This window comes from Alligator sinensis, unplaced genomic scaffold (assembly GCF_000455745.1).
Source record: "Alligator sinensis unplaced genomic scaffold, ASM45574v1 scaffold337_1, whole genome shotgun sequence".
Lineage (NCBI taxonomy): Eukaryota > Metazoa > Chordata > Crocodylia > Alligatoridae > Alligator > Alligator sinensis.
The window spans coordinates 333855-361849 of record NW_005841927.1 but is presented as its reverse complement, the minus strand read 5'-3'; the positions used below and the strand labels follow the sequence as shown (position 1 = coordinate 361849).

Sequence of the window (27995 nt, the reverse complement as noted above, 5' to 3'; positions counted from 1 at the left end):
CCCGCACCGTCAAGTGCGTCCAGAAGGAGCTGAGCGCCGTGCCGCCGGGCATCCCCGCGTACACCCGCAACCTCTTCATCACCGGCAACCGCATCCCTCGCCTCGCCAGCCGGGACTTCCAGGGGCTGCCCAGGCTCGTCACCCTCTCGCTGGCCAACAACAGGTAGGGAGCACCCCCCTTCCAGCCCGAGGGGCAGCTGGGGTGGGGCTGAGCCTGGTGCTGGGCGACCGGGCAGCCCCGGGGCCTGCGGGTGCAACCTCCACCCGCGGAAGCCTGGAGGTGTAGGTTAGAGCCGTGATTCTCAGCCGGGGTGCCGCGAGATCCTCTGTGGGGTGCAGCTGTGCTCTTGGGTATCATGAAGTCTTTTTAGGGGTGCCATGAGATCCTCTGTGGGGTGCTGCCACACCCCAGGGTGGCGTGAGATCCTTTTAGGGGTGCCACAAATTCCACTTGGGGTGCTGTCGTGCTCTAGGGTGCAGCCAGATCCCCTTAGGGGTGCTGCGAGGGGGCGCTGCACAATACTTGCACCGTTCGCTGGGCAGATGCCTACACCTGAGTCACAAGGTAAAATGGAGATTTCCGGTAGGAATCCTGGGCATCGCAAACCTCCTGACCTGTTGCCATCTTAATTTTGCTACAGGGAAAATTGCTCTAGTATATATATTTTTTTCCATAGTTGAGGAACAAGTGAGCGCTCAGTGCTGGCATTTTCGGAGGGGATCCTGGGGTGTGACCAAAGGTTGGGAACCCACGGGCTGGACAAGTGCCCGTCTGGGATGGTTTAGGTGGGGATGACACCCGTCTAGCCTTCTTGTGCTGCCAGATGTTGCTTGGGGGTGTGTGTGTGGGTGTGTGTGTGTGTAAATGCTGTTGGTTTTTACCCTGTGCGTAACCAACCTGGGGAACTCCCTGCTGCCAGAGCAAAGTGAAGCAAAGAGCTTAGTGACACTCCGGGGGTTTCTGGGCAGGGGGGGTAAGGACCATGCCCACATCATCCTGCTGCCTGGAGCAGGGCGACCCTTGCAGAAGGGCTCTTAAAGGCTCTGGCATCAGCAGCTCCTTTCCTGGGGGGCTTCGGAGCAAAGCTCTCCCGCTTGCAGCTGCATCCGTTCTGCAGCTCCTCGTCCTGCCAAAGCCCCCAGAAGGCCGGCGCCTCATTCCTGGGTCTAAACGCTTACTGCGGTGGCATCCAGCCCGTCTCCATGAGCGTGTGACACAGCTGCATATCCCCACGCACCGCTGAGTGGGGACTTTGGGGTCTTTCTGGTTCTGCCGCCTTCAGAGCCTGGCCCTGGGTGACCCCTTGAGCGAACTCCCGACAGGTGCGGTGAAGTTTGAGGCATGTGGGTGCTAATGGAAAAGGAGTCGGGGCTGCAAGGGGAAGGTGTGATGGAGACCTTCCCTGGGGGTCTCTCCAGCTTGGGGAGCGTGCACACGCCCACAGCTGCAACCTGCCCGCTCTCAGCAATCGGCCGCTTCTGCAGCCCTCATTTCCTTCACGTAGGAATCGAGGAGCCTGGTCTCCCGGCATGTGTAAGCTTTTGGGATTTCTCTCTCACCCATTGCTGCAAATGCTCAGATGCTCCTGGATTGCACGGCGGAGCTCTCACCCGGGGCGGAAGAGGGTGACGGCCCCAGGAGCCTGCCCCGCCATGCAGGACCTGATACCGATGACTCGGTCTCTGAATGGAAAGCCCCCTTGGACTTGGCCTGTCCTGTCACAGGGCACGTAGAGGAGAGGGTCTGCAGAGAATAGGAGAGCTCCAAAGAGCTCTGCTTACGGGCCTGATGTGAGTGCCATTGTGTCTCATAGTTTCATAGTTTCTAGGGTCAGGAGGGACCTGAACAGATCATCAAGTCCGACCCCCTGCCACAGGCAGGAACAAGTGCTGGATCATAATACCCCATGAGGAGCATGGAGAAGGGTGGATGCTATAGAGGGAGAGCGTTGAACCTGATATCTCTAGAGTGATCTATTCCCTTCTAAGTGCCCTCCCTGAGATCCTCCATCGTTGGTTTAGAGATCATTGCCCCACAGCACAGCTGCAACCCAGGCCCGGCAATGCCAGCCTTCTCCCAGCTGCCAAAGTCCCGGCAGAGGCTGCTTGGGTGGGGATGACTTTGGGATGACTTGGAGCTGGGTGGGAAAAGAGGCCCTTGTTCCTGGGGGCAAAGCCGTTTGGGCTTCGCAGGATACTCACCGTGTGCCTGCTCCTTTCTCTCCCAGGATTGTGGCGGTGGAGACCGGGGTTTTCTCCGCCCTCCCCAGCCTGCGCTCCCTGGACCTGAGCAACAACCGCCTGGCCACTGTCCACCCCGACGCGTTCGGCGCGGGCAACAGCTCCTTGTGGGCACTGAACCTGAGCCGTGCGCTCCACAACGCCTCCGCTCTCCCGCCCCTGGCAGCCGCCATCGCCCGGGGTGGCTTCCACAACCTCTCCAGGCTGGAGCTGGCCAGCAACGGCATCGTCTACCTGCCCCTGGGCCTGTTCTCTGGCCTCGCCGGCCTGCGGCACCTGGACCTGAGGAACAACTCGCTGGTGGACGTCAAGAATGCCACCTTCGCTGGCCTGGACCTTGAGCACCTGGACCTGACTGCCAATGCCCTCAAGACCCTGCGGGCCGAGGCGCTGGCGGAGCTGGGCCGGCAGCCGCATCTCCACCTCTTCCTGCAGGACAACCCGTTCGTGTGCAGCTGCGACATCGAGGACCTGGTGGGTTGGCTGACCCGCAGCCGCCAGGCAGCCGACGCCGATCAGCTGACCTGCGCCTTCCCCCGGGCTCTCCAGAACACCTCGCTGCTGGCGCTGGCCGGGGCCGAGCTGGGCTGCCACTCCAGCCCGCACGGCGAGCGTGCCCTGCAGACCTCCTACGCCCTGCTGGGTGCAGTGCTGGGCCTCCTCGGCGTGGCCTTCCTCTTCGTGCTCTACCTCAACCGCCGCGGCCTCAAGGGCTGGGTGACCAGCACGCGGGGTGCCTGCCGCAGCCTGCTAGAGGAGCGCCGCTATCGCTACGAGATGGGCGCGGAGTCCCGTGCCGCCCGGGTCTCCACTCTGGACATGTGAGCCTGGGCATCTCGGGGAGGAGGCAGTGCATGGCTGCTTTGGGTCCCTTGCAGGCCTGGCCAAGCCCTGCCTGTCTCCTGCAGTGGTTCGCAGACTCCTCGGTCCCTTTGGCACATGCTGGCACTTCTGCTTCCCTTGCCTAGGGTGGCTCTTCCTACGGGACCTGCCTCACAGCCCAGCACCAGCCTTGGGGGACCATGGCTGGGCCAGCACAGCGGCTCCCTTCTGATGGAGCTGTACCCAGGGTAAGGGATGCAAGGACGATGCTACTGGAGCAGACTGCCCGGCTCTGCCCAGCTCAGAGGAAGGCACGGGACAGTTTTGTCTGCAGCCGAGATGTGCAATAAGAGGCCTGGAGCATGCGGGACGGTTCCAGCCCCCAGTTGGGAACAGCTGATTCCCAGGGGCTGCAGCCCCTGGCTGGAGAGACGCTACTTCAGTGGGAAGGGGCGGAGGGCATTTCAGGGTGTTTTATTGTTGCTATAAATGGGGGGTGGAGGGGAGGGTTTGATTTCTTCTCGGCGCAGTAACCTGCCCCCAGGCTCGGTCTCTGGCTGACGAACTGGGCTAAGCGAGAGGTGGGAGGCAGGGGGCACCGAGGCCCCTGAGCGCTGCCCTGTGGGCTCCAGGTGCTGGGCCCCGGAGCGGCTGCTTGGCTGCAGCCGGCGGGGAGGATGGCAACGATGCGCTCCTGTCTCTTGTCGCCCAATGCGGACAATAAAGAGTTCCTCAAACGGCGCCTGGCAGATGTGGGGTGAAGCGTCTCCGGCCCCGATGCACCATGGCAGGGGAGGGGGGCAAGCAGAAGAGACCGACACTTCATGGGGACGACGTGGCAGAGCAGCTAGGGGAAGAGAGACCCCTTCTCCCAGCCTGTGGTCTCCCCTAGAGAAAGCGCTTACCTCCTGGGACCCCAGCCCCTAGCTCCCCGTGCCCCGGGGTTTTGCCTGCCATCTCCATTGGTGCCAGGGCAGGAAGGGGCAAAGAGAAACAGAGGCCCGACAGAGCCGGGCGTGAGCATCTCCCTGGCTTGCAAAACCCAGAGCACTCATGGCAGCTCAAGGGCACCCCCTTGTGCCCACCTGGCCAAAATGCCAGGGAGCGAGCCCCCCACCCCCAAACTCCTGCCCCTCTTTGCATTGTAGCTTGCTCCTGCCTTGAACAGCTAAAATCCTGGCCCCAGGGGCAGAGTCTTACCCTGCAGAGCCTGAGCCCAGCAGCGAGCCTCTTTCCTTTGACTCGGGAAAGAAACAAATGAGATGGGGCCGAGGGGGGGAGAAAACCCCAGATAATAAGGCTTTGAACTGGTGTAAGTGAGGAGTGGGTGCACAACAGGCTGCCCCTCTCGGGTGTAGAGTCACCCCAGGCAAACTCCCTGTTAAGCCCACGCTGTAGCCCCCCCGGGGCCGTGTATCCCAGGGCAGCCCTTGCTCGTGTGGGATGCGAAGCCAGCTGCCCTGGTACCCCCGGGCTCCCTCGTGCCAGGCGCTGTGCAGACCCCCCGGACTCTTTCCAGGCCAGGCCAGGCCAGGCCAGTCCGGTCCAGCGAGCCGCTCTCCTCCAGGCCCTGGTTTCCCGCCGGCTGCATGGGGTGGGGAGGTGTTTCCTCCCCACTGCGGTTGACTCAGCCTTAGGTCTCCCTGAGGTTGCTTCTGTGCAGCTCTGCAAACGCACAGGGGCGGCGACAGGCAACGGCAGCCAACTTCGGCACCGCTAGAGGAGGAAGAAGGGGGTCCCTGGAGCCTCGCCTGCGGAGACCCGGCCTCTTCTCCCCACCCCGCGGGGGCCCCTGGCAGGACAGGTAACTCCGCCTCGGCCTCGTCTCCCTGAGCTCCACCTGTTGCGGAGGTGGCGGGGGCACGGGAAGCAGCCGGGAGCCACCCCACCCCTGGACGGGGAACCGAGGGCTCCAGGGCCCGTCTCTGTGTGTGGAGCTGGGCCAGGACCCAGCTGCTGTGCTGCACCCCAGAGGTGGCTGCATCTTAGTGCTGAGGCTTAAGAGGGGCCGAGTGGGCTGGCGAAGGGCTCTCGCTGCCCTGGTTCCTTGCGTCTTGGGGTTGGGGGTTGCCCGGGCACTGCTGGGAGGGGCGTTGCGGAGGTGGGGGCTGCTTCTGGGTCCGGGGGCTCCTTCTATTTGACAACTGAGATGTTTTGACGGAGAAGCAGCACCCTCGGCCCCTGCGTCTGGAGGGGACGAGCCAACCACAGCCGGCGCGTCTCTGGGACCTCAAACAGGATGCTGCCTACAGCAGGCAGTGCTCCGGGCCCGGGGCACGGGTGGTGCTGTGAGCCTGGGGGGCTGTGAAATGCAGCTGCCTCTAGGGTGGTGGGAAGAGGGCAGGGGGGACGTGGGCCTAACTCATGCACCCTCTGCCCTGCGGCCCAGCTGGAGAGCTTAGCACTGCCAGCTCCCCTCCTGGCCCTGCTCCCTCCAGGTGAACTGCGTTCACCCTGCTCTCCTGGGGCAGCGGCAAGCAAACCCTGGGCTGGATCTCTGGGCCCAGGTCTGCTCGTCCTCATGCAGCGGTGGCTGGGGCGGGAGCCTGTCTTAGGGTCCCCAGAGCTGCCCCGTGGTGTGGGCATGGCCGCCTGCCCCCGCAGCCAGCAGTCCCTGGCACCGCCCTGCCTGTCTGGCTGTGCAGCGTGGCAAGGCTTGCCCCTTGCCCTGTGCAAATGTTTTCCTTCTGGGAGGGAGGCTCTGTGCCAGCCCCAGCGTCCCGCCCCATCCATCCGCCTGGGTGAAATTGGGCTGGCACGGTGCCTGCGTTGCGGCACCCATTGCCCTGCCCCAGCCTCCGGCATCCCGCGGGGCCTCTGCCAGGCTCAGCCGTGGCCTGTTGGCTATGACCATGGTCCCCGCTCTGTCCCCGGCCACCCGGGGTCCTTGGGAGGATGTCAGGGCAGGTCCACCCTGCCCTGCCTACCCCGGGCTGTGCTCTGGGGCTGTTCTCACAAGCCAGCAGCTGGGGCCAGACCCGTTCTGTGCGTGCATTATCCGACGCTGGCAGCGTGCGAGACTGGGTCCCTGGGTGAACGCAGCCTGGCTGCGGGGCAAGGGGACGGTGCAACCCTGCCCGCAGCGCCCGCCTGCAGCCCCAGGCAGCTCTGATGCAACTCCCCCAGCCTTGCCACAGCATGGCAGCCTGTTGTGCAAGGCGCCTTGCAAGAACAAGCCCGTGCAGCTCCTGGCACGTAGGAGCCACTCCCTGCAGCGGGGAGCCGGGGTCTCGCTGCCAAGGGGAGAGCTCGGTGGGTCTCAGCCCCATCCGGGGCACAGCAAGCACGGCTGCTCAGCCCGTGCCTCCCCTCCTCAAGGCAGGCTGGGCAGAGATGCGAGGAAGGGCAGCCCCTGTTCTGCGTGAACGGGCTTCCCAGGGGTGCGGTCGGCTCTGGCGCTGAGCTGCAATGCAGCTGGGCGCTCCAGCCTGGGGCTGCCTTCGTGCTTCTGCACAGGTTGTCCTTCCCCTCGTCGCCCCGGCCCCTCCGCCCTGCCCTGCCATGGGCTAGGACTAGCCCTGAGTGCACATCTGCAGGGTATCAGCATTGTGCCTGGGCGTGCCTGGGGCTTGCTACCAGCCAGGAGACGGCTCCATGTGTCTCCCAGCCCCGGGCGCTGCTCCTGCCCCAGCCCAGCTCCCATGGGCCTGGGTGCTTTCGAGGGGCCAGGGTTTCGGGGTGTCTGCTTGTGCCCCGGCTGGCAGGCCAGGAGCTGTGTGTTTGTCGCCGCAGGAGGAGGAAGCTGTGCTGCGCGTGGGTGTGGGGTTACATTGCTACAGACAGGAAGGGCTGCGCGGAGCATCTGATCTGCTCCGCAGGTGACGGTTTTGCAGCTCAGAAGCTTCCTCCTCCTCGCCTGTCCCCAGCTCCGGCCCGTCTGCGCAGGTTGGGGGTGCGCTGGGGGTCGCCCGCCGGCCCAGGCAGCGCCTCTGCAGGGCTGCAGGCTTTGGGGAGGACGGGCCGCGTCTCTGTGCCCTGCCCTTCGCTAGCTGGACCCTGTCCAGGATGCAGGTGCCAGCTTGCAAGGCCTGAGGTGAGGGATCAGCGCTGGAGAGGTTGCGGGGGAGGCAGCCACTCCTTGTTCCCCTCGTCCCTCCCCAAACTAGCTCGGGGTTAAAGCATCCAGCGCTGCCCTGGTGCAAGCGGCTGCTTTGCTTCGCTAAAGCCCAGGGCTTGACCGGGGTCTCTGAGACCCCACACGCGGGTCCGGAGCACCGTGCTTCCACGAGCTGCAGGCAGCTGCTGCCCGCCAGTGCGTGCCCAGTCCCTGCTGCCCGCTGAGCGTGGGAGAGCACAGTCCTGGGACTGGGAGGTGCAGGCTGCACTGGGAGGCTTTCCCTGACCCTTGGGCTTGCCCAGTGCTGGCATGGGCAGAGCCCGCACCCTCCCCTTCCTCTTTGCCTTCCCCTTCTGCACAGACCTCGGCTGCGGCCGAGCCAGTCGGGGTGCTCAGCCCCTCTGCCTGGTCTCTTGCAGGGCTCAGGATGATGTGGGACCCACATCCAGGCCCTCGGGGCAGCACCGTCCAGCGCTGAGCCCTGCTGCCCCAAGATCCTTGTGCTTCCCGTGCACCCTGGCACCAGGGCGGGATGGCCAGCTGCTCTCCATGCCCCTGGATCCATGCGGAGCGGTGACGTGCTGACGGTGCCTGGGCCACAGAGCTGACCGCAAGCCCAGAGCTTGGCACGTCTTCTCAGGCTCCCTGACCCACTGGGACGGGCGGCACGTGTGGTGCGGCCTGGGCCTGGGTGCTGGACGCTGCCATGGCTCAGGACATAGAGGCGGACTGCCTGCTGGACCTCAGCTTCCTGACGGAGGAGGAGCAGAGCACCATCGGCGAGGTGCTGCTCCGGGACTCGCAGCTCCGCGTGCTGGAGGAGGGGCGCGTCAGGTGAGACCGCGGTGCCCGCTCACCCACCTGGGGACCTGGCTCCACCCCCCCCATGCACATGCACACACATGCACATATACCATGTGCACATGAATATATACATGCGCAAGCATGCATGCACAGGCACTCATATACATACTTGCGTGCACATGCACACACATGCACGTGCATGCACACACACATCCCTGCACCTGTGTGAAGCAAAGGGCAAAAGTCTCAGGCTGGACATTGGCTCGACCCGCTGATTGCTGTTCCCTGGGGGCAGCTGCGTGCGTGGGAGGCTGAGCCGTGTCTCCCGTGTTAACTCTCCCGCTCCACTTCACGCTATTCACTGCCCAGCCCCGTGGCCTTGGCTTTGCGTGGTCCAGAGGTGCACACACCCGCCAGCACATGTCAGCGGCCCACCGCCTCGGCCATGCCAGGCTCCGGGGAGGAGGGCTCAAATGTCCCCGTGGGCCTGGCCATGGCCCCAGTTTAGCCAGGGCTTCCTCAGGTGGGGCTTTGCCCATCACTGTGGTCTCTGGGCACCTTGTGAGTAGTAGCACAGGCTGCCCTGGCAGTCCCGGTCCTGCTTCTTGTCCTGGGTTGTGTGTTGGGCGGGGGCTGGTTGATGGGGCTGGGGGTGGAGGTGGCCTGTGCCGGGCTCTGCTTTGGGAGAGGAAGGGGTTGCAAAGCAGGGAGCCTGGCAGTGTCCCTGGGAGGCCAGAGGCCCTGCGTTCACCTCTGGAAACCGCTTCTCGTCTCCCTTGCGATGGGCTGCGGCTCCAGGCGGGACGTACAGCCAGGGGCACCTTGCCCGGGTGGTCCCTGACCCTGGCCGGGGCTCAGCCCTCCCGCACTCCTCCCTTCCCCCAGCAAACTGCGCGAGTCGGTCTCCAACCCCAGCCAGCTGAAGGGCCTGACCGGGGACTGGTTCTGCGACGTCCGGGCCAAGCGGCACTGGCACAACCACCTGGGCGCCGACATTGTCCGCGCCTCCATCCGCAGGAAGAAGAAACCCAAAGGTAGGGGCTGGGTGGGGGCCGAGCCGGCCGGCTGTCGGGCTCAGCAACTCTTCCCAGGTGTGTGTAGCAGCTCCAGCCCCTCCGCAGCTGCACGGCGGAGGTGCCCGCGGGGCCAGCCTGCTTCCATGTTGGGCTGTCTCCCTCTAGCGCCGGCAGCTCGCAGAGATGCTGGCGAGGCCGCCTCGTCTTGCTGCTGGGGTGTCCCTCACCTGGGAGGTCCCAAATCCGGGCCCGGGAGGATGGGACGGGACGGGACGGGACGGGGAGGGGAGACGAATCCCTCTGAGGCTTCCCGCCACCGCTGTCTTGTCCGTGGGAGCAGGAGAGCAGGAGCCGAAGCGTGCCCCCAGCGCGGGGGACCTGGGGCCGATCCGCGAGCCGGCGTTGGAGGAGAAGGAGGGTGCGCTGGATAGCGAGGACAGGTGAGCATCGCTGAGCCGCCCGCCGGGGAAGCAGCAGAAGCAGACTGCCCCCGTGCCATGTCACTAAGGGCTTTCTCCCCTCGCAGGCTCCCCACAGAGGCTGCCCACCACGCCGAGGACACGCAGGTCAGTGGAGCCCAGGGGCACGGGCACTAGCAGGTGGGCACGACAGGAACCGCTGCCCCGGCCCCGTCACCGCGCTCCATCCCTGGGGCTTTCCTTCCCGAGCAAGGCCAGGGCATTGGTGCCAGGGCTGCGGGAGCTCAGTGCATGGGGCCGCCCGCACGCCTTGTGATGGAGATGCCAGTGGGGCACCAGCCACACACACCCACGGTTACTACCGCCGTGCCAGCCTGCCCACGTGGTAGACATGGCTCGCTGCTCCCAGCAGGTTTGGCAGGGGATTTCCACCCCCGGCCCCAATGTCAGGGCATCGGTGAGGCATTGTGTTGGTGTTTGAGTTGCCTTGCAAGGTCACGGAGGGCAGCCTGGCCAGGGGCACGTGGGGGGCATGCTATAGGGCCGGAGCTGCTTGGAAGAGAAAGGCTGCCACGGCGATAAGACCCCGTCCCTCCAGCTGGCAGGGGACAGCGGGGGCCGACTCCTGGTGCAGACGGGAGCTCTCCCAGGGCTTGGGCCCCTCTGAGCCCCTGCCCAGCTCGCTCGGGTGATCCCAGCGCAATGCACCGTGAACGCAGCAGCGTTGCCGTCTCCACAAAATGCATCGACGCCACTGTCAGAGCAAAGTCCCCTCCGCTGACAGAGGACCTGGAGGCTGATTTGCATAATTAGACATCCAGATCAGCTGTTTTAAGTATGCAAATAACACCGGAAGGCCCTTGTGTGTTGTGCGGGGGGGGGGGCCTTTTGGTTGTGGGGGGGGGGGGGGGGGAACGATGTGCCTTTTTCACTGCTGTCACTGTTACTTGCTGGATTTCCTGCTTCTGCACCGCCGCAGCCTGAAGAGCCGGGAAGGTGATTAGCTCGCTTTGCATATGCAGATGAGCTGAATTAGAATGGCTCTCCCTAATGAGGAAGCAGAGCTGGCTGTGTTCAGCAGCTCCTTCACCAGCTGTCTTGTCTCTGTAGGATGCAGGCCAGGCGAGGGAGCAGGAGCCTGGGGACAAGCCAGGTAAAAAAAGCATCCCCTGGGCCAGTGTCCGTGGTGCTGTGGGGCCACGGGGCAGTTAGGGAGCAGAGCCCCCTCGCCCCCCCCAAGCTGGTCCCCATGAGCCCCTAAAACCACCTCCAACCTCTTTCTGATGCAGACAGTGACGACTCATTCGAATCATTCGACACGTCCAGCCCAGAGGAAGGGGAAGAGGCAGGGAGCAGGGAGACCCAGGCATGCCCGGCCATCACCATCACTGCACAGGTACGCAGGCAGAGTGTGGCTGGGCGGCTTCAGGGCATGGCAACATCTGCCCCACAGCTGGGGTGAGAACCAGGGCAAGAGCCCAGGCCTCCTGGAGCTGCCTGCCTGAGCGGGCCGGGAGGGAGGAGGCTGAGCGAAAGGGCACTGGCACCACGGCCTTTCCTGGCACCACATGCACCCGCTGGCTGCCGCAGGGTGGGGGCAAGTGCCAGGGTCTGGGGTGTGTGGGGGGAGGCTGGAGCTGGGTTGGCCTCTCACTCGGGGCTGGGGTGCGCTGTCCCCCCCCAGAGCAACGGGGCCCTGCAGAATGGCCAGGACGGGCTCGTGGAGTCGCCCCCCGAGAGGAACGGCGCGGGACCCCCCCACACCCTGCTGACCACCAGCTCCTCCGTGTCCAGCCTCGGCTCCACGGTACGTGGGCAGGGCAGGGTGGGAGCGGGGCTGGAGCGTGCAGGGGGGCAGGGTTGGATGGAGCAGGGAGCTGCATTGCGCCTCCTGCCCGTGCCCCCCTGAGCTCCCTGCACGTCCCGATCTCTTCCCCGCGCCTGCTGCAGCTGAGCGGCAGCATGATGAGCCTGTACAGCGAGGGGGACGTGGGCAGCGTGGAGGTACGCGGCTGCATCCAGCTCTCCCTGCACTACGAGGCCAAGAGGAAGGAGCTGCACATCCACGTCATCCAGTGCCGGGGGCTGGCCGAGGCCAAGAAACAGCGCTCGGACCCGTGAGTGCCGGGCAGGGGCCTGATCCTAGTCCCTAGCCCCCCAGGCTCTGGGTGCCAGGCTTGCCTGCCTGCCCAGCCCCAGGCCACCTCTGGCCCTCTTTCTGGGCACGGCCACGCTCCCCTTTGGCCCTAGGTGGGCAGCGCAGGGAGGGGCGCTTGTGGGTAGCAGCCTTGTTTGGGTGCAGCTGCCACGTCCGGGGCAGCGGCAGTGCCAGTCAAGGCTCCTATATCCTGGTCTAACCGTGTCCGCGCTAGGCACTGTACAACCGTTGCGGCACAGGGCGTGGAGGTGGGGGGAACTTCTGCTGGGTGCGAGGCAGCGGCAATCAGCCCCAGCCCCTCTGCCCGGCTCCCAGGTACGTCAAGACCTACCTGCTGCCGGACAAGTCCAACCACGGCAAGCGCAAAACGGCCGTCAAGAAGCGGAGCCTGGACCCCGTCTTCAACGAGACCCTCAAAGTGAGCAGGGGCTGGAGCCCAGCCAGGGCAGGGTCCCACCCAGGGGTGTCTGGAGCATCCTGTCCCTGGACGAGGGGGTTGAGGGCAGGGGTGCAGGGGCGTTGCTCTCTCTCGGGGCTGCTGGAAGGGGCGGGGGTCCAGCCGAGGGGCAGGCGGTGGCGTCGGGGAGCCCCTGGTGCCAGCGCCCCTCTCTCCCCCCGCCGGCGGCCGCAGTACAAGATGGAGAAGGACGAGCTCCAGAGCCGCGTGCTCAACGCGTCCGTCTGGCACCACGACACCCTGGGCCGCAACCTCTTCCTGGGCGAGGTGGAGATCGCGCTGAGCGCCTGGGACTGGGGCAACACGCACCCCGAGTGGTTCAACCTCCAGCCCCGGGTGAGGCACCCCCGCCCCGGCCCCACGCGCCCCCTATCCTACCACGCTCAGCCGGCGACGGTCTGTCTTCCTGTCCCTTTGTCCAGCCCGCTGCGACCCCGCTGGGTTGTTGCCAGCCAGGGGCAAGGGGCTGTACGTCCCCCTGTACACTCCCCCCCGTTCCTGCATCCCCCGCACACATGCGTGCACGCTGATCTCCCCGCACCCTTCCCGCAGACGCCGGTCTTCCCCAATGGCCTCATCAGCCGGGGCAAGCTCAACCTGGCGCTGAAGTTCATCCCCGCCGGGGCTGAAGGTAAGACCCGGGCACGTGGCTCCCGGAGCCAAGGTCACCTCTGCTTCCCTGGGCACCCTCACGCCAGGTGCAGGGGGATTGGCACAGCTGGGACGGGGAAAGCAGAGATGACAGACACGCAGGGGCCTGGCGGCAGGAAGGCAATGCACACGCGTGTCCAGGCAGGGAACAAGCCCGCACAGGTTGTGGGTGCAAGGGGAGCGGGGCAAGGAGCTGCCCCTGCCTCAGCACTTGCCCCTTCTCCCCCAGGAGCTGGCCTGCCTCCGACGGGGGAGCTGCACATCTGGGTGAAGGATGCCCAGAGCCTCATCCCCATCCGGGGCGGTACCGTGGACTCCTCCGTGCAGTGGTGAGCCCTCCGGCAGGGACGGGGATGCCCGAGGGGGCTGCGAGAAGGCTTGGGGGACCAGCAGGGACCCGAGGGCAGGCTGGGGGCAGCTAAGCCTCCAGCTCGTCCTGCTTTCCGGGCTCATGCTGCGCTCCTGCCCGCAGCTACGTCCTGCCGGATGACAGCAAGGCGAGCCGCCAGAAGACCCGGGTGGTGAAGCGGAGCCTGACCCCGCTGTTCAACCACACCATGGTGTACGACGGCTTCCAGGCCAAGGACCTCAGCGAGGCCTGCGCCGAGTTCACCCTCTGGCACCACGAGAACTTCTCCAAGCAGCTGCTGGGAGGCCTCCGCCTCAGCCTGGGCACCGGTGAGCCAGGGCCCGGCGGCTGCTGGGCACGATGGGGGGACTGGTGCCTCCTGGGCGTCTGCATCCACCTGGGGAAGGGCCCAGGTGAGGGTGCAGAGGCCCCGTGGGTGACGGTGCCCCCCTCTCTCCCTGGCAGGGAGCAGCTACGGGCTGCCCGTGCCCTGGATGGACTCCACGGAGGAGGAGCGGCGTGTCTGGGACAGCCTGCTGCAGCAGCCCGGCCTCTGGGTGGAAGCCCTGCTGCCCCTGCGGACCAACCTCACCCCCAGGACTTAGCTCCCCCCCGGCCCGGACTCCCCCCTGCTGCTGGGGGTGGCAGGCAGGACTGGCTTCTGATGCCAGGGTGCTGGCCCAGGCGATCCCAGCGAGTCCCAGAGCTGCTGCACCCGACCCGTCTTGGAAATAAACCCCCGTGCAACCGCACAAGGCTGGAGATGCTGCCCCGGTGTCTGCGCTCACAGCTCGTGGTGCCACGTGGAGGGAGGCTGCCCATTGTGGTGGGTACAGGGCTGCCGTCTCCCCTGCCCGGGGGTGCTGAGCCCAGGCAGGATGATGCCCATCCGGGCTCTGGGCAGCTGTTCAGCTCACAGACCCTGGCTCTCATCACCCATAACTCCCCCCGCGACGCCCCAATGAGGAGGTGCCCACGGGCACAATAAGCAGCTGTTTATTGCTCGGTGCACAGTGCTGCGGTGTCCCTGAGGATGCCATAGGCACCGACCTTGGGGGTGTCCCCGTCCCAGCCTGGGGGCCAGCGAGATGCTGGAGGCAGCTGTTGGCGGTGCAAGCAAGCGGAGCCGGTCTGGCCGGGAGGCTCCATCCTCTGCGGCTGGGCAAGGGCCGGAGAAGGTCTCAGTCTGCTCCCTGCTGCGCCAGCGCCCCCCCCCGCCCCGGCGGGGACAGGGCCAGCCTTGTGTGGCCGCGGCTAGGTCCCCGGCTGCCACGTGGCCGTCTTGGAGGAGACGGTCCAACCCAGGCCTGGCATCTCCCACCCTGAGCCCCCTCGTCCCAGGAAGGGGCAGCCTGCCCTGGGGAGCCAGGGAGGGAGAGCGGGGTGGTGGTACCTGATACCCGTGTACAGCAGGTCGTCCCGCGTGGCGCAGGTCAGCAGGTCGTGCAGGGTGAAGCCGTGTGCCAGGAGCTGCAGGGGAGAGGAGATGTGGGCAGGGGGCTTGGCTGACCCCCCCTCGGGCCGGGCAGAGGGCTCCAGGCCCCGTGGAGGGGGAGTCCAGCCGGCACTTGGGAGCCCAGAGCCGCACGGCCGGCCTCTGTCGTGGGCCAGCTCTTCTCGAAGCCCAGGAGGGGAGACATGGGGCGTGTGGCTCAGAAGCGGTGGAGGATTTAGCCCCAAACCCACGCCGTCCATGGCCGTGCCCTGGGGGCCCTACCGTCTCGGTCGTGTCCCTGTCAACGCTGTGGTGCTGCAGCCAGTCCACGAGGAGGGGGTCCGGGGGCTGTGCCTGGCAGGGAGCGGAGACAACTGGGGGGGAAGGGGCTGGGTGAGCGTCCGGGACCCCAGCAAACCCCGTGCCCAAGGCCACCTGGGCCAGAAGAGAGACCTCTCCCCCCATCACGGCTCAGCTCAGCCCAGGAGGGTATCGCCCCGTGTCTTGCAGCAGACCCCAGGTCCCCTGCCCTCAGCCCCGCTCACCGACGGGCAGTGACCTCCGCCCAGTGTTGGCGTCCTGTCTGGCCGCCTGCAGCGCCCTCCTCACCAGCCCCTGCCACTCCTGCTCCTTCTGCACCAGCTCCTGCAGCAGCCTGGAGGGGACAAGCCATGAGGCTGGGGGCCAGGGGCTGGCCGCTCCCCATGCGGCACCGCAGCGTGGGCAGCCTCATGCTCCCACGTGCTGTCCTCACCTGCCCGTCTCCACGTGGAGGTGCCTGAGCTGTGCCATGAGCAGGGAGGTGCCTGGTGGGTTGGTTTGGGCACCGGGGCTGGCATCGCCACCCGGCCTCAGAGCCCCCTCGCTGCCCGTTGTGGCTGGCTGGCTCTTGGTCTCCTCTTGCTCCTCCTCCTCCTCCTCCTCCTCATTGCTTGCTTCTTCGAGGTCCTTTTTGCCCTGCACCCTGGCGGTCAAGCCAAGCTCTAGAGGCACCCAAGAGACATGGCAAGGAGGGTCCGGCGCCTGCCTTGCTGCGCTCAGGACAGCCCCCGAAGCACGCCGACGTCCCAGCTGCAGCTCAGCTAGGGATGCTGTCTTCTCCGACCGCGCCCTCAGCTCCAAGCTGAGCCAAGGGCATCCCAGAGCATGGCCCCCCCATGCCTGCCCCTGGCCCACCTGTCAGGAGCAGGGTCAATGCCGCCTGCACCGCCTGTCCCATGAGGTTGTCCAGCGCGAACATCCAGTGCGGCTTGATCTGGTGCCGCCGCAGGACTTGCTTCACCTGCAGGAGTTGGGGGTACACGGGGCGTGGGCAGGGGGCAGCCTCTGCCCCCCCACCCCTCCCTCCAAGACCCCCTGCCCTCTGGGTGCAATGTGGGTGGGGGCAGAGCCCAGCCCGGGGCACTCACCGCCTCCTGGAAGCCAAAGAGCAGCGGCTGGGCGTGGCGGAGGCTCCGGCCGCTTGCCTGCAGCTGGCCTTGCAGTGCCCGCAGGTCTTGCTCCAGCTGCCGGGGGCTGGGGGAGCGGATGAAGCCCCCAAGGCAGGACACCAGCTGGGCGATGTGGTCCGGCTCCAGCCGAGCTCCCTCCGCGCTCTGCAGCGGAAAGAGCAAGCTTCAGCCACAGCTTGGGAGAGCATTGAGGCCCCCAACCCCCTGGGCTAGATGCCATGCCCTGCCCGAGTTTGCCCAGGGAGTGGCAGGGCTGGGGACTGGTACGGGCCTGTGCCTGGGTCTCTTGCAGGGTGGCCACGAGGCTGGGCAGCTCCTCAGTGAGGATGCGGTGCAGGGTGGCTCTGCGCTCGCTGTCCTTCCGCAGCAAGAAGAGGCCACTGCTTTCCTCCGAGGAGGACGACGAGATGCTGAAATCGGAGCTGGATGACTCCTCGGGGGCCCTGGGGAGGCAAGGGAGTGGCAGGGGGGTGCAGCAATGCCTGGGCATGTGGCAGGTGGGGGGCAAGGAGCTGGCGGAGGGACCCCCCAACCCCTGTAAAGCCAGAGCTCCCCCAGCTACAGCCCAGGGGGCTCCCAGCCTGGTGGGTGATGCAGGGGAGATGCAGACCCCCGGCAGGGCCATGGCAGAGGCTTGGGGGGGTGCCCTTTCCTTGCTTGGCACTTCAATACCAAGGAAAGCCTTAAAACCATCTATGGGGGCTGCAGGCAGCCTGGCGCGGCCGGGCTGTGAGCTCCAGGAACAGGCACTGCATTGCATCCCCTCGGCGGGCTCCCTCCAAGCGCCCGGAGCTGCACCCACGGAGGGGCTGCACCAGGTGGGAACCAGTTATATAAAGCCAGGTGCATGGGCAGGCCGTGGCCGCCAGGGGTCACCCCCTCCCTTCTCGCCAGCCCCTGGCACCCGTGCTGGCCCTGCCAGGGGGGCACGGGGCGCAGGACCGGCACCCGTCCCTGCTGCAGCAGGGACTGAGTTGCACGACCGTGCATGCAGGGTAAGGCGGGGCAGGACACCAGGACCAGGGGGCACGTTCGTGCGTGCCCAGAAGCTACCCCCTCCACCTCAAAAGGGGGCTGTACCCGCGGCAGCCGCGTCTCAGGGTCGCCTCGCTGGTGCAGCGAGCCAAGAGTCTGCCGTCCACCTTGGCACCTGCCCTGGGGACCTGCAAGGATGAGGAGACGCTCCTGGGGATGCCGGCAGCCTCTCCGCGGCGCGCCAGAATCGGGGAGTCACCTGCGGGAAGATAGGTCTGGTCACTCTGCTGCCCCGGTTCTCCGTCACCTGCCCCCGTGCCCGCCCCACAGCTCACCTGCCCCCTCGGCCGGCGCGCCGGGGCTCCTGGCTTTCTTTCGGCTGGAGGGCGCCAGGAAGGGCTGCAGCAGCAGGGCCGCGGCTGTGGCCCGCTTGTCTGGCTCCACCTCGAAGCAGGCGAGGATGAAGGCCTTGGCTTCTCCCGACATGGAGTCCGGCACCTTGGGGTGCATCTTGAACATCCCCACCTGGGCGGGAGGGGGGAGCTCCTGGCTCATCAGTCTCTTCTGCATCCCCGTTGCACAGGCTGGGTCCAGGCCAGCCCCGCCTTCGCTGTCCACCCTGTGCTTGACCAGTCCAGATACCCCCTGTACCCACCCCGTGGTAGATACCTTGAACATGGCAGCCTGTGGGCTCTCCAGCTCGTAGAAGGGGGGCTTGCCCGTAGCCATCTCGATGAGGGTGCAGCCCAGGGACCAGATGTCCGCCGGCTTCCCGTAGCCCCGCGGGCCGTGGTCGATGACCTCGGGGGCCATGTACTGCAGGGTGCCTGGCACCAGAGTGTGACCAAGAGAAGCCAGCCCACCCAGAGGAGCAGAGACGGCCCCGATCCTGGGAGCCGCAGTGGGCAGCACCGGCTCCTTCCCTCACCCCGGCACAGGGGCAGGAGGGTCACCCCCGCCCCGCTCTCCTCCTCCCAGAAAGAGGGACGACCCTGAGGCGAGGACCTCACCTGTGAAGGTCTCGGTGCTGGGGCTGATCCCAGCCAGCCGCTTGGAGGTGCCGAAGTCGGAGATCTTGAGCACCCCGCTGTACGTGTTGATGAGGACGTTGTCGCCCTGCCGGAAGGGACGGGGTCACTCTCTCCCCGAGCCAGCTCCGCTGGCCGAGGGTGCCAGGGACAGTCCCTTCGGCTCCCGCGGTCCACAGCAGAGCTGGGCGTGTGGGTCCGCTTGGCCCCAGGGCCCCCATCCCCGGCGGGGCTCCAGGCTCCACCAGCCCTGGCTCACCTTGATGTCGCGGTGGACGATCTGGTTGTCGTGCAGGTAGCGCAGCCCCTCCAGGATCTGCCGGGTGTAGTAGACGATGGTGGGCTCGTTGTCCTTCAGAGGGCCCCACTTGGAGTGCAGCAAGGACGAGAGGCTCCCTGCAGATCACAGAATTGGAGGATCACCGAGACGGGGGGCTGGAAGGCATCTTTGGAGGTCACATCTAGTCCAACCCCGTCCAAACCATCATCTAAGCTCTTAGTAAAACTACTGTCGCCCCTGTGCAGCCCCTAACACAGCTCCAGGCATTGCGCCCGATCCTGCCACGGGTCACGCAGGGCAACTACGGAGCCAGAGCCCTGCTCCTGGAAAAGGGCAACACGCTCAAGGGATGCCGGGCAGGAGGAAGGCAAAGCCCCCCAGTCCATACCCGTCTGCAATGTCTGGGGCTTCTCCAGAGTGGGACAGACCCCGCGGGGGGAATCGGAGCAGGAGGGGAACAGCCCAAGGGCACGGACAGGCAGTGCACAGCCACGGTGGCCCCAGGACAGCGCGAGAAGTGAGGCCAGCTGGACCCCAGTGCATCCCCTCGCACCCTGCCCCGAGAGCCATGCGGACGCTGGGTTCAGTCCCCACTGGCCCAGAAAGGGGGTCCCGGCTGCACCCACCTCCTGGCACCTCCTCCATGAAGATCTTGATGAAGCCGTCCTGGCTGATGGAGCCCAGGTACTGGACGATGTTCTTATGCCTCAAGCGCTTGTGCAGGGCAATCTCCTCGTGCAGCGGCTGCGAGTATCTAGGCCGTGGGCAGAAGGGGGTTACACCCGGCCTGTCCCTCCCTGGCGGTGAGGGGCTCTGGACTGTGGCAGGGCTTTCTGGTCCCTGCAGGTTAGGGCCCCGACCTGCAGCTGCACACCCACCTACAGCTCATAGGAGGCAGCTGGAAGGGGCCACGTCTAGTCCAACCCCTGCTCAAGGCAGGCTCAACCCTGACTTAACCATCCCCAGTGGAGTCTCCATCCCTGGCGGGTTTTAAGACCCAGGTAGACAAAGCCTTGGCTGGGATGATGTAGGTGGGGCTGGTCCTGCTTGGAGCAGGGGGTTGGACTGGATGTGACCTCCTGCGGTCCCTTCCCACCCTCATTTCTATGATCCTCTGACTCCAAGGGAGGCCTCACTAGTGCTGAACAGAGCACAAGAATCACGGTCCGACTTGCAAGCGACACTCCTGTTAACACAACCCGGGGCTGCTGGCCTGTTCTGCCACAGTATCACGGTGCATTCGTGGGAGTCATAAAATCATACAAAATCAGGGTTGGAAGGGACCTCAGGGAGTCTCAGGCACCCCCGGCCGGCTCACACCCCGCTCCCAGCCTCCAGCCCCCATCTGCCATCCAGCCTGGCCCTACCTGCCATCCTGCTCCGGGATCTCCTTGATGGCGATGCGCACCTGGTTGCTGAGGTCGCGTCCAGCATAGACAATGCCGTAGGTGCCCTTGCCCAGCACCACCCGGTCGCCCGTCTCCGTGTACTCGTAGTCGTACTGCAGGGGCCAGAGCAAGGTCAGAGCTGGGGCTGTGGACCCCAGACCCTGCCCTGGCAGCCTGGGTGCTTCTGCTGCCCCTGGGCGGGCACCCAGAGCTCCCGGCGCCCACCAAAGCAGCTTGCCCAGCTGCCGTGAGCACCCACCTCCAAGACCTCACTAGCGCTGCTGCCTGCCTCCTCGCCGGACCCTGCCTGCGCCGCCACGATGGAGCCGACCAGCTCGCAGAACCTGCCGCCACATGGGACACGGCTCGGACGTGGCCTCACCTCCTCCAGAGCTCCATGGAGGGGGAGATGCCATGACAGGCTGCGCGGGGCTGGGCTGGGGGGCGCACCTGGCCGCAGCCCCCTCCCTGCCCTGCCCTGCCCCGCGCTCCCCAGCTCACCAGCGGCAGTGGTGCTGGGTGGGGAAGCACAGCTGGAAGTCCTCGGCCGCGGGCAGCACGTACAGGAAGGAGCAGCGTTCGTCCCACTTGGAGATGCTGGAGGAGGTGCCCGACAGTGAGGCTTCCCAGTTGCCCCAAAAGAGCTGGGCTGGTGCCCCTGCGTAGGGGCCACATGCCCTCACCCCACTCCCTGCACTGCCAGTACCTCCAAAGGGACAGGCTCTGGTCACTGCTGGCTCAGCCAGGGCACAGGGGGTTCAACCGGACGCGGCTGAGCCCGAGACCTCGCCGAGAGGCGAAGGAAGGGGGAAACGCCTCACCTGACCCCGCGGATGGAGGAAGCCGGGAAGGTCCAGCTGGAAACCCCTGTCTGCGGGGAAACAAAAACCGCGTGGGGCACAGGCTGGGGAGCCCGGGGAGCCAGGCAGGGCAGGGCAGGGCAGGGCTCTTACCTCCTCCATGGGGCAGACGTGGTGGAGCATCAGGGAGCATTCGGCCTGGTCCTCCCGCACGGTCAGCTGGGCCGGCTGCAGGACCTGGGCCGGCTCTAGGATCAGCACCTGGAGCAGACAGACAGGGCAGCTGATGGACTGGGCCTGCAGGCTGTGGGGCAGGGGAAGGGAAGCCTCGTTCGTCTCCCCCCAGCAAGGACCCCTGGCGCAGGCGACCCCATGGAGAAGACCAGCAAACCGCACGCGCGGGCTCCTCACCGGGCAGCTGTCCGTGGGGGCGAAGGGCTGGGACGACGCCAGCAGGAAGCCCAGCCAGAAGTCTGCCAGGGCCTGCCTGGGGGATGTGTCTGCCAGGCTCTTCTTGAAGTGCTTGTAAATCAGGAAGGTCTCCATGACGGAGACCAGGTACCTGCGGGGAGAGGATGAGCAGGGGCTCTGGGCCAGCCTGGTCCCCCATGAGAGAGGTGCTTGAGGGATGCCCGAGCTGGACCACCGCCTCCCCTGCCCATGTCAGGATGCTCGGGGGTCCCGCAGGCACGTCTGCCACCCACCAGACAGGGGCGTGGAGCTTGTAGAGCTTCTCCGAGGCCTGGGTGACCTTGGGCAGGTTGTTGGACAGGATGGCAGTGCCCAGGTAGAAGCCCACATCCCAGTAATACTCCATCTTCTCCAGGCTGCCCTTGCGGCCCTGAAGGCAGCCCAGCTTCATGCCTGGCAGGGAGGAGGGGAGGGAAGGGAGGGCAGGGACATGGCCATGGGGACCCCCTGCCCACCCCACTGCCCCACGGCTTGTGCCGGGCGCACACTCTTCCCCAACCCCCAGGGCAGCACGCGCGTCCAGGACAGCCCATGGGGAGCCCTGCAGGGCATCTTTCGCACCCAGGACCCTGCACGCCAGGCCCCCTAAGCCCAACCCGGGGCTGAGACCACTCCCTGCCTCTAGCAGATGCAGCGTCCCCCCGCTTGGTTCGCTGGGAGAACCAGGGACAGAGGGGACGCACTTCCTCCCCTGCAACCCCCAAGGACCCCTTGCCCCATCCCAGAGGCTCGTCTGCTGCAGACAGAGAGAAGTTGGCAGACCCCCGCCTCCATCTCACCCACCCTCTTCTGGGCCTCAAGACATGGGGCCAGGAGGCTGTGGCTCCTCGGCCAGGAGGGAAAGGGGCCGCTCACCTATTTGCCGGAGCTGCAGGGAGGTCTCGAACTCGTGCCCAACAGCCATGAGGAGGACAGCGGCATTGAGCCCAGCGTGGAGGCTGGGTTCTGTGTCAAAGGCTTTGCTGTACCTGGGGAGATGCCGCGAGTCACTCGACAGGCCCCCAGGCCCCACTGGCAACAGGTGGCTGCTCTGGGGTGTGGTGTGGCAGGCGTACGGGGGACAGCCTGGCCACGGGCGTTCCCCCCAAGTGCCCCAAGGAGGGTCAACACATACGAAGCTGCAAGATTATCAGTCTCCATGCGGCTTCTCCCAGGGTTTGGTGCCCAGAGAGCCTGAGCCCCGTGCAACTCGGCAGGGGCTTGCATTGGCGCCCTCGGTCTTCATGCACCGGTGCCCGGCGCCTTCCCCCAGACCTCACCAGTGCAAGGACTGGTCCCTCTTGGCGGTGTCCGTGAAGTTGGAGCTGATGAACATGTCCTTGTAGATGCGGCCACACATGCAGTACAGGTCGGGCGCCACTCCTTCCCGCTGCTCCACCACCGGCAGCAGCACGGCCAACGCCTTCTCCCGGTCCCCAGGCTGGTTTCGGCTGCACGGGGGGTGCACAGTGAGCCGAGGCTGCCCCGGGCACCTCCAGGCAATGGAGCCCAGAGGAGGGAGCAAGGAGAAGCGGTGCCCAAATCCCACCCTCTGGTATTGCGTACGGCACCCAATGCTAAGTGCCCTCAGGAGCAAAGCTGTGACTACGGGACTCCTTGCTGCAGCTCGGGCCAAGTCTGCCCCGTGGAGAGAGGACTCCAGGCTTCAAACCTCCGTGTGCAGCCCAGGACACACAGGCAGGCACGTCTGCCCCTGCCCAAGTCTCCCTGGCAGGAGTCGCCGGTGCCACTGGTGCCCACGAGCTCCGGCGAGGGGGGACTTGGCACCGGCAGGGCCTGCCCCAGGCTGCAGGAGCTGCTCACCTGTTGAGGGCGAAGGCGTAATGGAAGCGGATGTTGTGCTGCTCGGCCACGTCGCAGGTGGGCAGGGCATGGAGGGTCTCCACCAGCGAGATGATGGCGTCGTAGTTCTGTGGGGGCAGGTGGGGGGGGTCACAGGGAGCTGGCGGGCAGCTCCAGAGACCCTTTCCCCCCAGCTAAGAGGGCAGCCACGTCGGCCAGAGCGGTCTGCAGAAACCAGGGACCCGCTGGGTTAGGCCCTGCCCCGCAGCCAGCTCCATGCCCCCTAGGCGTGCTGGGTCTACTCTGTCAGGGTGATGCCCCTACAGACAGCTCCATCCGGGATCGCAGCCAGGCAGATCCCAGCTCCTCCAGGGAGGGGCATGAGGTAGCTGCACGCGGGCTCCCCCTTCTAGGGGACACACACGGGGCCCCCCGACCCCGGCGGCACCTGGACGTCGCGGTAGGACAGGAGGAGGTTCACGACGATGTCGAGGCTGAGGAACTCGACACTGTCCAGGCGCTGCTGGATACGGGCCAGCTCCTGGCTCAGCTGCTCGCCCCGGTACTGCTCCCGGGCATGGCGGATGTCCCGGCGGAGGATCTCCCGGAAGTACTCGCTGCGGAGCAAGGAAAGGAGCGCCCCTGAGCTGGAGGGGAGACTGCTCCCTATGACCGTGGCACTGGGGGACCCCGGGGACAAGCCCCCAGCACAGCGCATCAGGGGTATCCCCCACCCCCTCCGCTCCCAGACTGACAGGCAGGGCCAAGCATCCAAAGGGTGCAAGCCCGGACCCCAGGGGCTCAGGCAGAGGGCCCAGGGGGGTGACAATAGACCCATGGCAGAGCTGGGCTTGCATGGAGAAGACCCTGGTCTGGTCTGACAGTGATGTGGGGTCAGAGCCCCCAGCCCCAGGCCTTTCCTGCAGGAGCCCCCCGTCTTCCCTCTCCCCCAGCAGGGAAGGGCCAGGGCTGGGCCCATTGTTTCTACCCCCTCTGTAGTGGGCAGGAAGCTGCGGTCTGCCCTGCTGAAGCCTGCTCGGCTCTTTCTCTTCCTCCTTGCCTCTCCCCACCCCCGGAAAGGGGATGAGAGACAGCTGCAAAGAGCGTGACGGGATGCAGGGGCAAGGGGGTCAGCTCAGCTGCTCAGCGCCTCGGTCAGGAGATGGGGACAAAGCGCTGCCAGGTCCCGTGCTGGGGGCAGCCCAAAGGCTGCTGGGTTTGAGCCCTAGCGGTGCCAGCACAAGCCTGGGACTTGTCTTGGGAGCCCCCCACCTGCGCTACCTCCCTGATGGCCCGCCCAGGGCTGGCAGAGGGGCCGTGCCCGGTGGGCACAGCCGTACCAGGAGTTGGTGGGGGTGGCCTCGAGCAGCTTGGCCAAGCGTGCCGCCAGCGGGGTGAAGAAGGCCTCCATGTCAAAGCTGGGCTGGAAGAGCTCGGTCAGGCACTTCATGGCGCTGGCGTCGCAGCACAGGACTTTGTTCTGGGCAGTCACCACGTAGGGGATGAGCGTGTAGCTGCTGCAGCAGTCCTGGCGGAGGGAGCGGGGCAGGGGTCAGGGTGCTGGGCGATTCCCCCGCCCCTCCTCCCCCAGCCTTTGCTTCGTGTCTTGACATCCCCGAGGGCAGAGAACCTGTTTCTCCACGGATCAGAGCAGCGTGGGCTCCCCCTCCCGCTCACCCCCACCCCCACTGCTGGATCTCTGCCCAGCTCTGAAGAAGCAGTAGGAGCTTTGTTCATACAGCTTCTGCGGCAAGCAGAGCTTTAACCACCTGGCATGGAATGGGGCCATCATTAGGGTCCAGAGTCAACAGCCCCTTATGTATAAAAAGCAAGACAGCCAGGGGTGCCAGGTGCTGTTGCACCGGCAGGAGCTGCCCTGCCCCCTCCCCTGCATGCAGCCTACCTGGATGGGGGACGGGGGACAGGACTGCAGTGGGCAGCTGGCGGGGAGCAGACTGTGTAGCTGCTAGCACGGGGATGTGGCAGCGTGTGGGCAAGGGACACGGTTGGAGGCTGGGACACTTCCTGCACAGCCATGTGTGTGTGCATACATGTATATGCATGCATGTGTGTGCGCGCGCGCATGCATACATGTCGGTATGTGTGCATGCATACGTGTGTATGCACATGCACGTGTGGGTGGATGCATGCATGTAGACGTGTAAATGTGCATGCATGTGTGCAGTGTGCGCATGTGTTCGGATGTATGCCTGCATGCATGTGTGCACACACGTATGTATGTGCGTGCCAGCCTCAGCCCAGCTGCTGGCAGATGCCAGGAGGGGAATCGCCCCAGGTGAGCCGGGCCAGGAGGGGGTGGAAATGAATCAAGAGGAAGAGGCAGGTCCGGAGCAGCAAAGGAGACTCACGGAGTTCTTCTGGCAGACGTCCTCCTGCGGAGACAGAGCGGGGCACTGAGCTGATCACGGGCCCGCACGGGGCATCTCGGCCAATGCCAATCAGCCTGCCTCAGCGCCCGCTCCTCCGCGTCGTGCCCAGGCACGGGGGAGCAGGACGCCCACCACAGGGAGCCACACGGGACCACTCATGTCCCTTCCCCGACAAAGCAAGCCACAGTGATCAGGGAGAACCTTTGTGCAGGCTTTCAGGCCCTGGGCAGGCTCGGTGCCAAGCTGGGAGCTACGGGGGCTGGCAGGGAGTGTTAAATGGCTGTGGGGTTAAGGCTGCATTAGCTCGGGGTCCCCGGGGGGGTCATGCTGCGGGGAGGTCTGAGCTGCACTTCCACCACGTGCCGTAAGCCTCCACCCAGCTCAGCTGTTTGCACCAGGGCCCCCAGCTCCCCGCATGCCTGTGGGTGAGCCCCCAAGTCTCTCCATGCCTCGGTTTCCTTGCACAAAGGAGAACCGATTCCTCCTCCACCCCGTTCTTTCAATCGCGGACTTCCACGCACCGTTCGCTGTAGGGTGCCCAGCACCACGGGGCCCTGCCACTGCCACCATCATGCTGGTGGTAAGCAGCCCCAGACACAAGCTGCTTCCTTGTCACAGGAGACAGAGGATTACATGGGACACCTGCCCGTCTGCCGAGACCCTCACCCATGCCCGGAGATTGCCCAGGCCCCGCTGCAAGCTAGCGTGTCTGAGCTCTGGCATGGTGCTTCCCAGTGAGAGACCTCACTTTGTAAGGCAGGCAAATGGGTGCCGCCTCTGGTGGGGAAACTGAGGCACGGGGTGGGGACGAGGCTTGGCCCAGCAAAGGCAGTCTAGCGGGGACCAGAACGCAGGCCCCACCTGCCCCCGCAGCTCCCAGTCTGCTATCCCACCCGCTGGGTTTCACCTTCCCCAGGACCTTCCACCCAGGGAGGCTCCTGCTCGCCCCACTCACCCGGAGAGCCTGCAGGTCGGGCAGGTCGGTGTGGCAGCACAGCAGGATGTTGTTGGTCATGCTGAAGCTCTCGCGCACGCCCAGGTGGTAGAAGAGCGAGGGCTGGCATTGGGAGATGTTCACCTCCACCACGGCCACGTCTGCGGGGAAGCAGGGGGACCGTCACGCACAGGCCCGCAGGGGCATGCACCCACCTCGGCCAGCGCACGGCTCCCAGCCCCAGCCTGGGAAGGAGCCTGTTGGGGTCTCAGTCAATCCCAGTGGCTATGGGTGGGCTCAGAGCCCAGGGACCCTCATGCGCTCCTGGAGAAGCCTGCGGAGCGGTTGGCCTGCCTGCTGCGCACCACAGGAGAGGCAGCCCAGATGCTGCTCCTCTCTCCAGCCTTGCAGTCCTCATCCAAGCTGCCATCAGAGGGGCTCAGACGTGGAGCCTAAGGTGCACGTGGTGGGGGCAGCTTCTGGGATGTGGGGAAGGCTTCCCAGCTTGCTGCTGGGGAAACCGAGGCAGAGAACCTGAGCACCCTCACCCTGCCCTGCACTTGGCAGCCCTCGAGAAGATGGGTCCTAGAGCAGGGCGAGTAGGAGGGAACCCAGGAGTCCTGACTCCCGCTTCCCATGCAGTCACTCCAGCCAGCACCGTGGCTCTGGGTGGGCTGCCCTCATCCTGCTGCCGGAAGCATTTCCCTGCGGCATCTGCCTGGCTCCTCTGGCGAGGCTGCCAGGCAGGCCTGGGGGACCCGTGCCAACGGGAAGCTGGCATTTTCCACCCCAGCAAAGCCAGAGCACACGGCAGCAGGGGCTGACGGTGAGAAGGGACCTTTCTGATGGACTCGATCACAAGCACGAGCCTTGCACACCCGCTCCAAGGGCACAGGTGAGCCCCCCGTGCCCGCCCGCGCCCGGGAGGCACAGCTGCCTGCGCTCTGTCCTCTGGCAGTGTCAGGAGGAGACCGCAGCTGACAGGAAGGCGGTGACCACACCACGCAAGTTGTTTCCACATTAGTTGACATCCTTCTGCTCCAGCAGATTTTGGCCCTGGCATGCTTCTTCTTAAAGGGCCAGGCTCTCATATTCAGCATGTCCTTGGGTGCAAAGGCACCCGCAGTCTGTGCCACCCTTCTGGGCAGGGGAGAGCTGAGCGGGCTGCCTCTCTCCCCCTGCCCTGCTGAGACGCTGTCCCTTGGCCCGCACAGCTCTCCCCCCAACAATGGAGACGGTGTCTGGGCAAAGGTCAGAGAGGGCCAGGCCTGGCTGGGGCCCCCGACACATGGCTTGCAATGCTGGGGCTGCCGGCCCCCTGGGCAAAGCATCCCCCTCCCAGCCTGCGGGTCCTGCCAGCCACCTCCAGCTGCAGCCCCCACTTCAGGGGGCTTGTGACGGTTTGCTTTTGAGCCACCCCCACCACTAAGAAGCCACAGCAAAGCCAGGCCTGGATGTCATCAGTGGAGCAAGGCTGGCAGTGCCTCTCTTCCAGCCAGATGCTGGGGCATGAGTTGGATGGGATGGGCAGGGGAAGGGGCTGGGGCAGGAGCCGGGTCTCACCCCAGGATGGGCAAGGAAAGGGCTGGGGGGCAGGAAAAGGGCTGGGGGGCAGGAGTTGAGTTTCAACCTGGGATGGGCAGGGACGAGGCTGCGGGGCAGCAGTGCCATACCTAGACTCCTGGCGGCCCTGGGCGAACCTTTAGTATCGGGCCCCCTCTGCCAGAGGTAATGATTTTTTGTTGCAAAAGGCTTGATCACATCTGCAGTATCGATGTCTTTAAATAGTTTGTTCTCAATTGACAACATTGCCAGTCCCGTACGTGCACAATATGAACACTTTCTTTTGCAATTGTAATTTTTTTTCCCTTCATTTTTGGGCCCCCTTTCTGTCTGGCCCCAGGCAGCTGCCTGGTTGGCCCATGCCTGTGTCCGGGTCTGGGGGGCAGGAGCCGGGTTTGCACCCAGGAGGGGCAGGGAGGGGCCGGGGGCAGGAGCCGGGTTTGCACCCAGGAGGGGCAGGGAGGGGCCGGGGGCAGGCGCCGGGGTTGCACCCCGGCGGGGCAGGGGGGGGGCGGGGGAGGGGG

General features: G+C 65.7%; 3 protein-coding genes across 5 annotated transcripts; 2 read left to right on the top strand and 1 right to left on the bottom strand.

Annotated features, from left to right (window-relative positions):
* Window positions 1-2: 2 nt before the first annotated feature.
* Window positions 3-3798, top strand: LOC102379415 (trophoblast glycoprotein-like; the record flags this gene model as incomplete). The annotated part of the gene is made up of 2 exons (XM_025198627.1): window positions 3-163; window positions 2229-3798. Coding segments are annotated over 2 exons (999 nt in total), but the record flags the coding sequence as incomplete, so codon positions are not given.
* A 932-nt stretch (window positions 3799-4730) lies between these two features.
* On the top strand, window positions 4731-13730 carry SYTL1 (synaptotagmin like 1). 2 transcript variants are annotated; one of them, XM_006019231.3, is made up of 15 exons: window positions 4731-4867; window positions 7540-7954; window positions 8810-8958; window positions 9281-9380; window positions 9467-9506; window positions 10470-10512; window positions 10649-10755; window positions 11044-11166; window positions 11310-11476; window positions 11833-11935; window positions 12149-12310; window positions 12527-12605; window positions 12855-12954; window positions 13098-13303; window positions 13440-13730. In XM_006019231.3, the coding sequence occupies exons 2-15, from the start codon at window positions 7827-7829 to the stop codon at window positions 13577-13579; spliced, it is 1647 nt and encodes a 548-aa protein (XP_006019293.1). In that variant the 5' UTR covers window positions 4731-4867; window positions 7540-7826; the 3' UTR covers window positions 13580-13730. The 2 variants fall into 2 exon arrangements, with proteins under 2 accessions (XP_006019293.1, XP_014373346.1); XM_014517860.2 differs by lacking the exon at window positions 4731-4867 and adding an exon at window positions 6929-7096.
* Window positions 13731-14193: 463 nt separating this feature from the next.
* Window positions 14194-26696, bottom strand: MAP3K6 (mitogen-activated protein kinase kinase kinase 6). Of its 2 annotated transcripts, XM_014517850.2 has the most exons (27): window positions 25930-26681; window positions 24954-24977; window positions 23925-24112; window positions 23033-23201; window positions 22606-22712; window positions 22062-22232; window positions 21658-21770; window positions 21036-21195; window positions 20743-20893; window positions 20485-20592; window positions 20353-20402; window positions 20033-20128; window positions 19791-19875; window positions 19511-19644; window positions 18770-18897; window positions 18123-18259; window positions 17846-17951; window positions 17505-17662; window positions 17171-17360; window positions 16941-17094; window positions 16132-16303; window positions 15819-16004; window positions 15586-15691; window positions 15164-15392; window positions 14955-15064; window positions 14692-14783; window positions 14194-14444 (listed from the first exon to the last, which is right to left on the bottom strand). In XM_014517850.2, exons 1-27 carry the CDS (start codon window positions 25987-25989, stop codon window positions 14229-14231), a joined length of 3600 nt encoding a protein of 1199 aa, XP_014373336.2. In that variant the 5' UTR covers window positions 25990-26681; the 3' UTR covers window positions 14194-14228. The 2 variants fall into 2 exon arrangements, with proteins under 2 accessions (XP_014373336.2, XP_025054475.1); XM_025198690.1 differs by lacking the exons at window positions 14194-14444; window positions 14692-14783; window positions 14955-15064 and having other exon boundaries at window positions 15189-15366; window positions 25930-26696.
* Between the last annotated feature and the right edge of the window lie 1299 nt (window positions 26697-27995).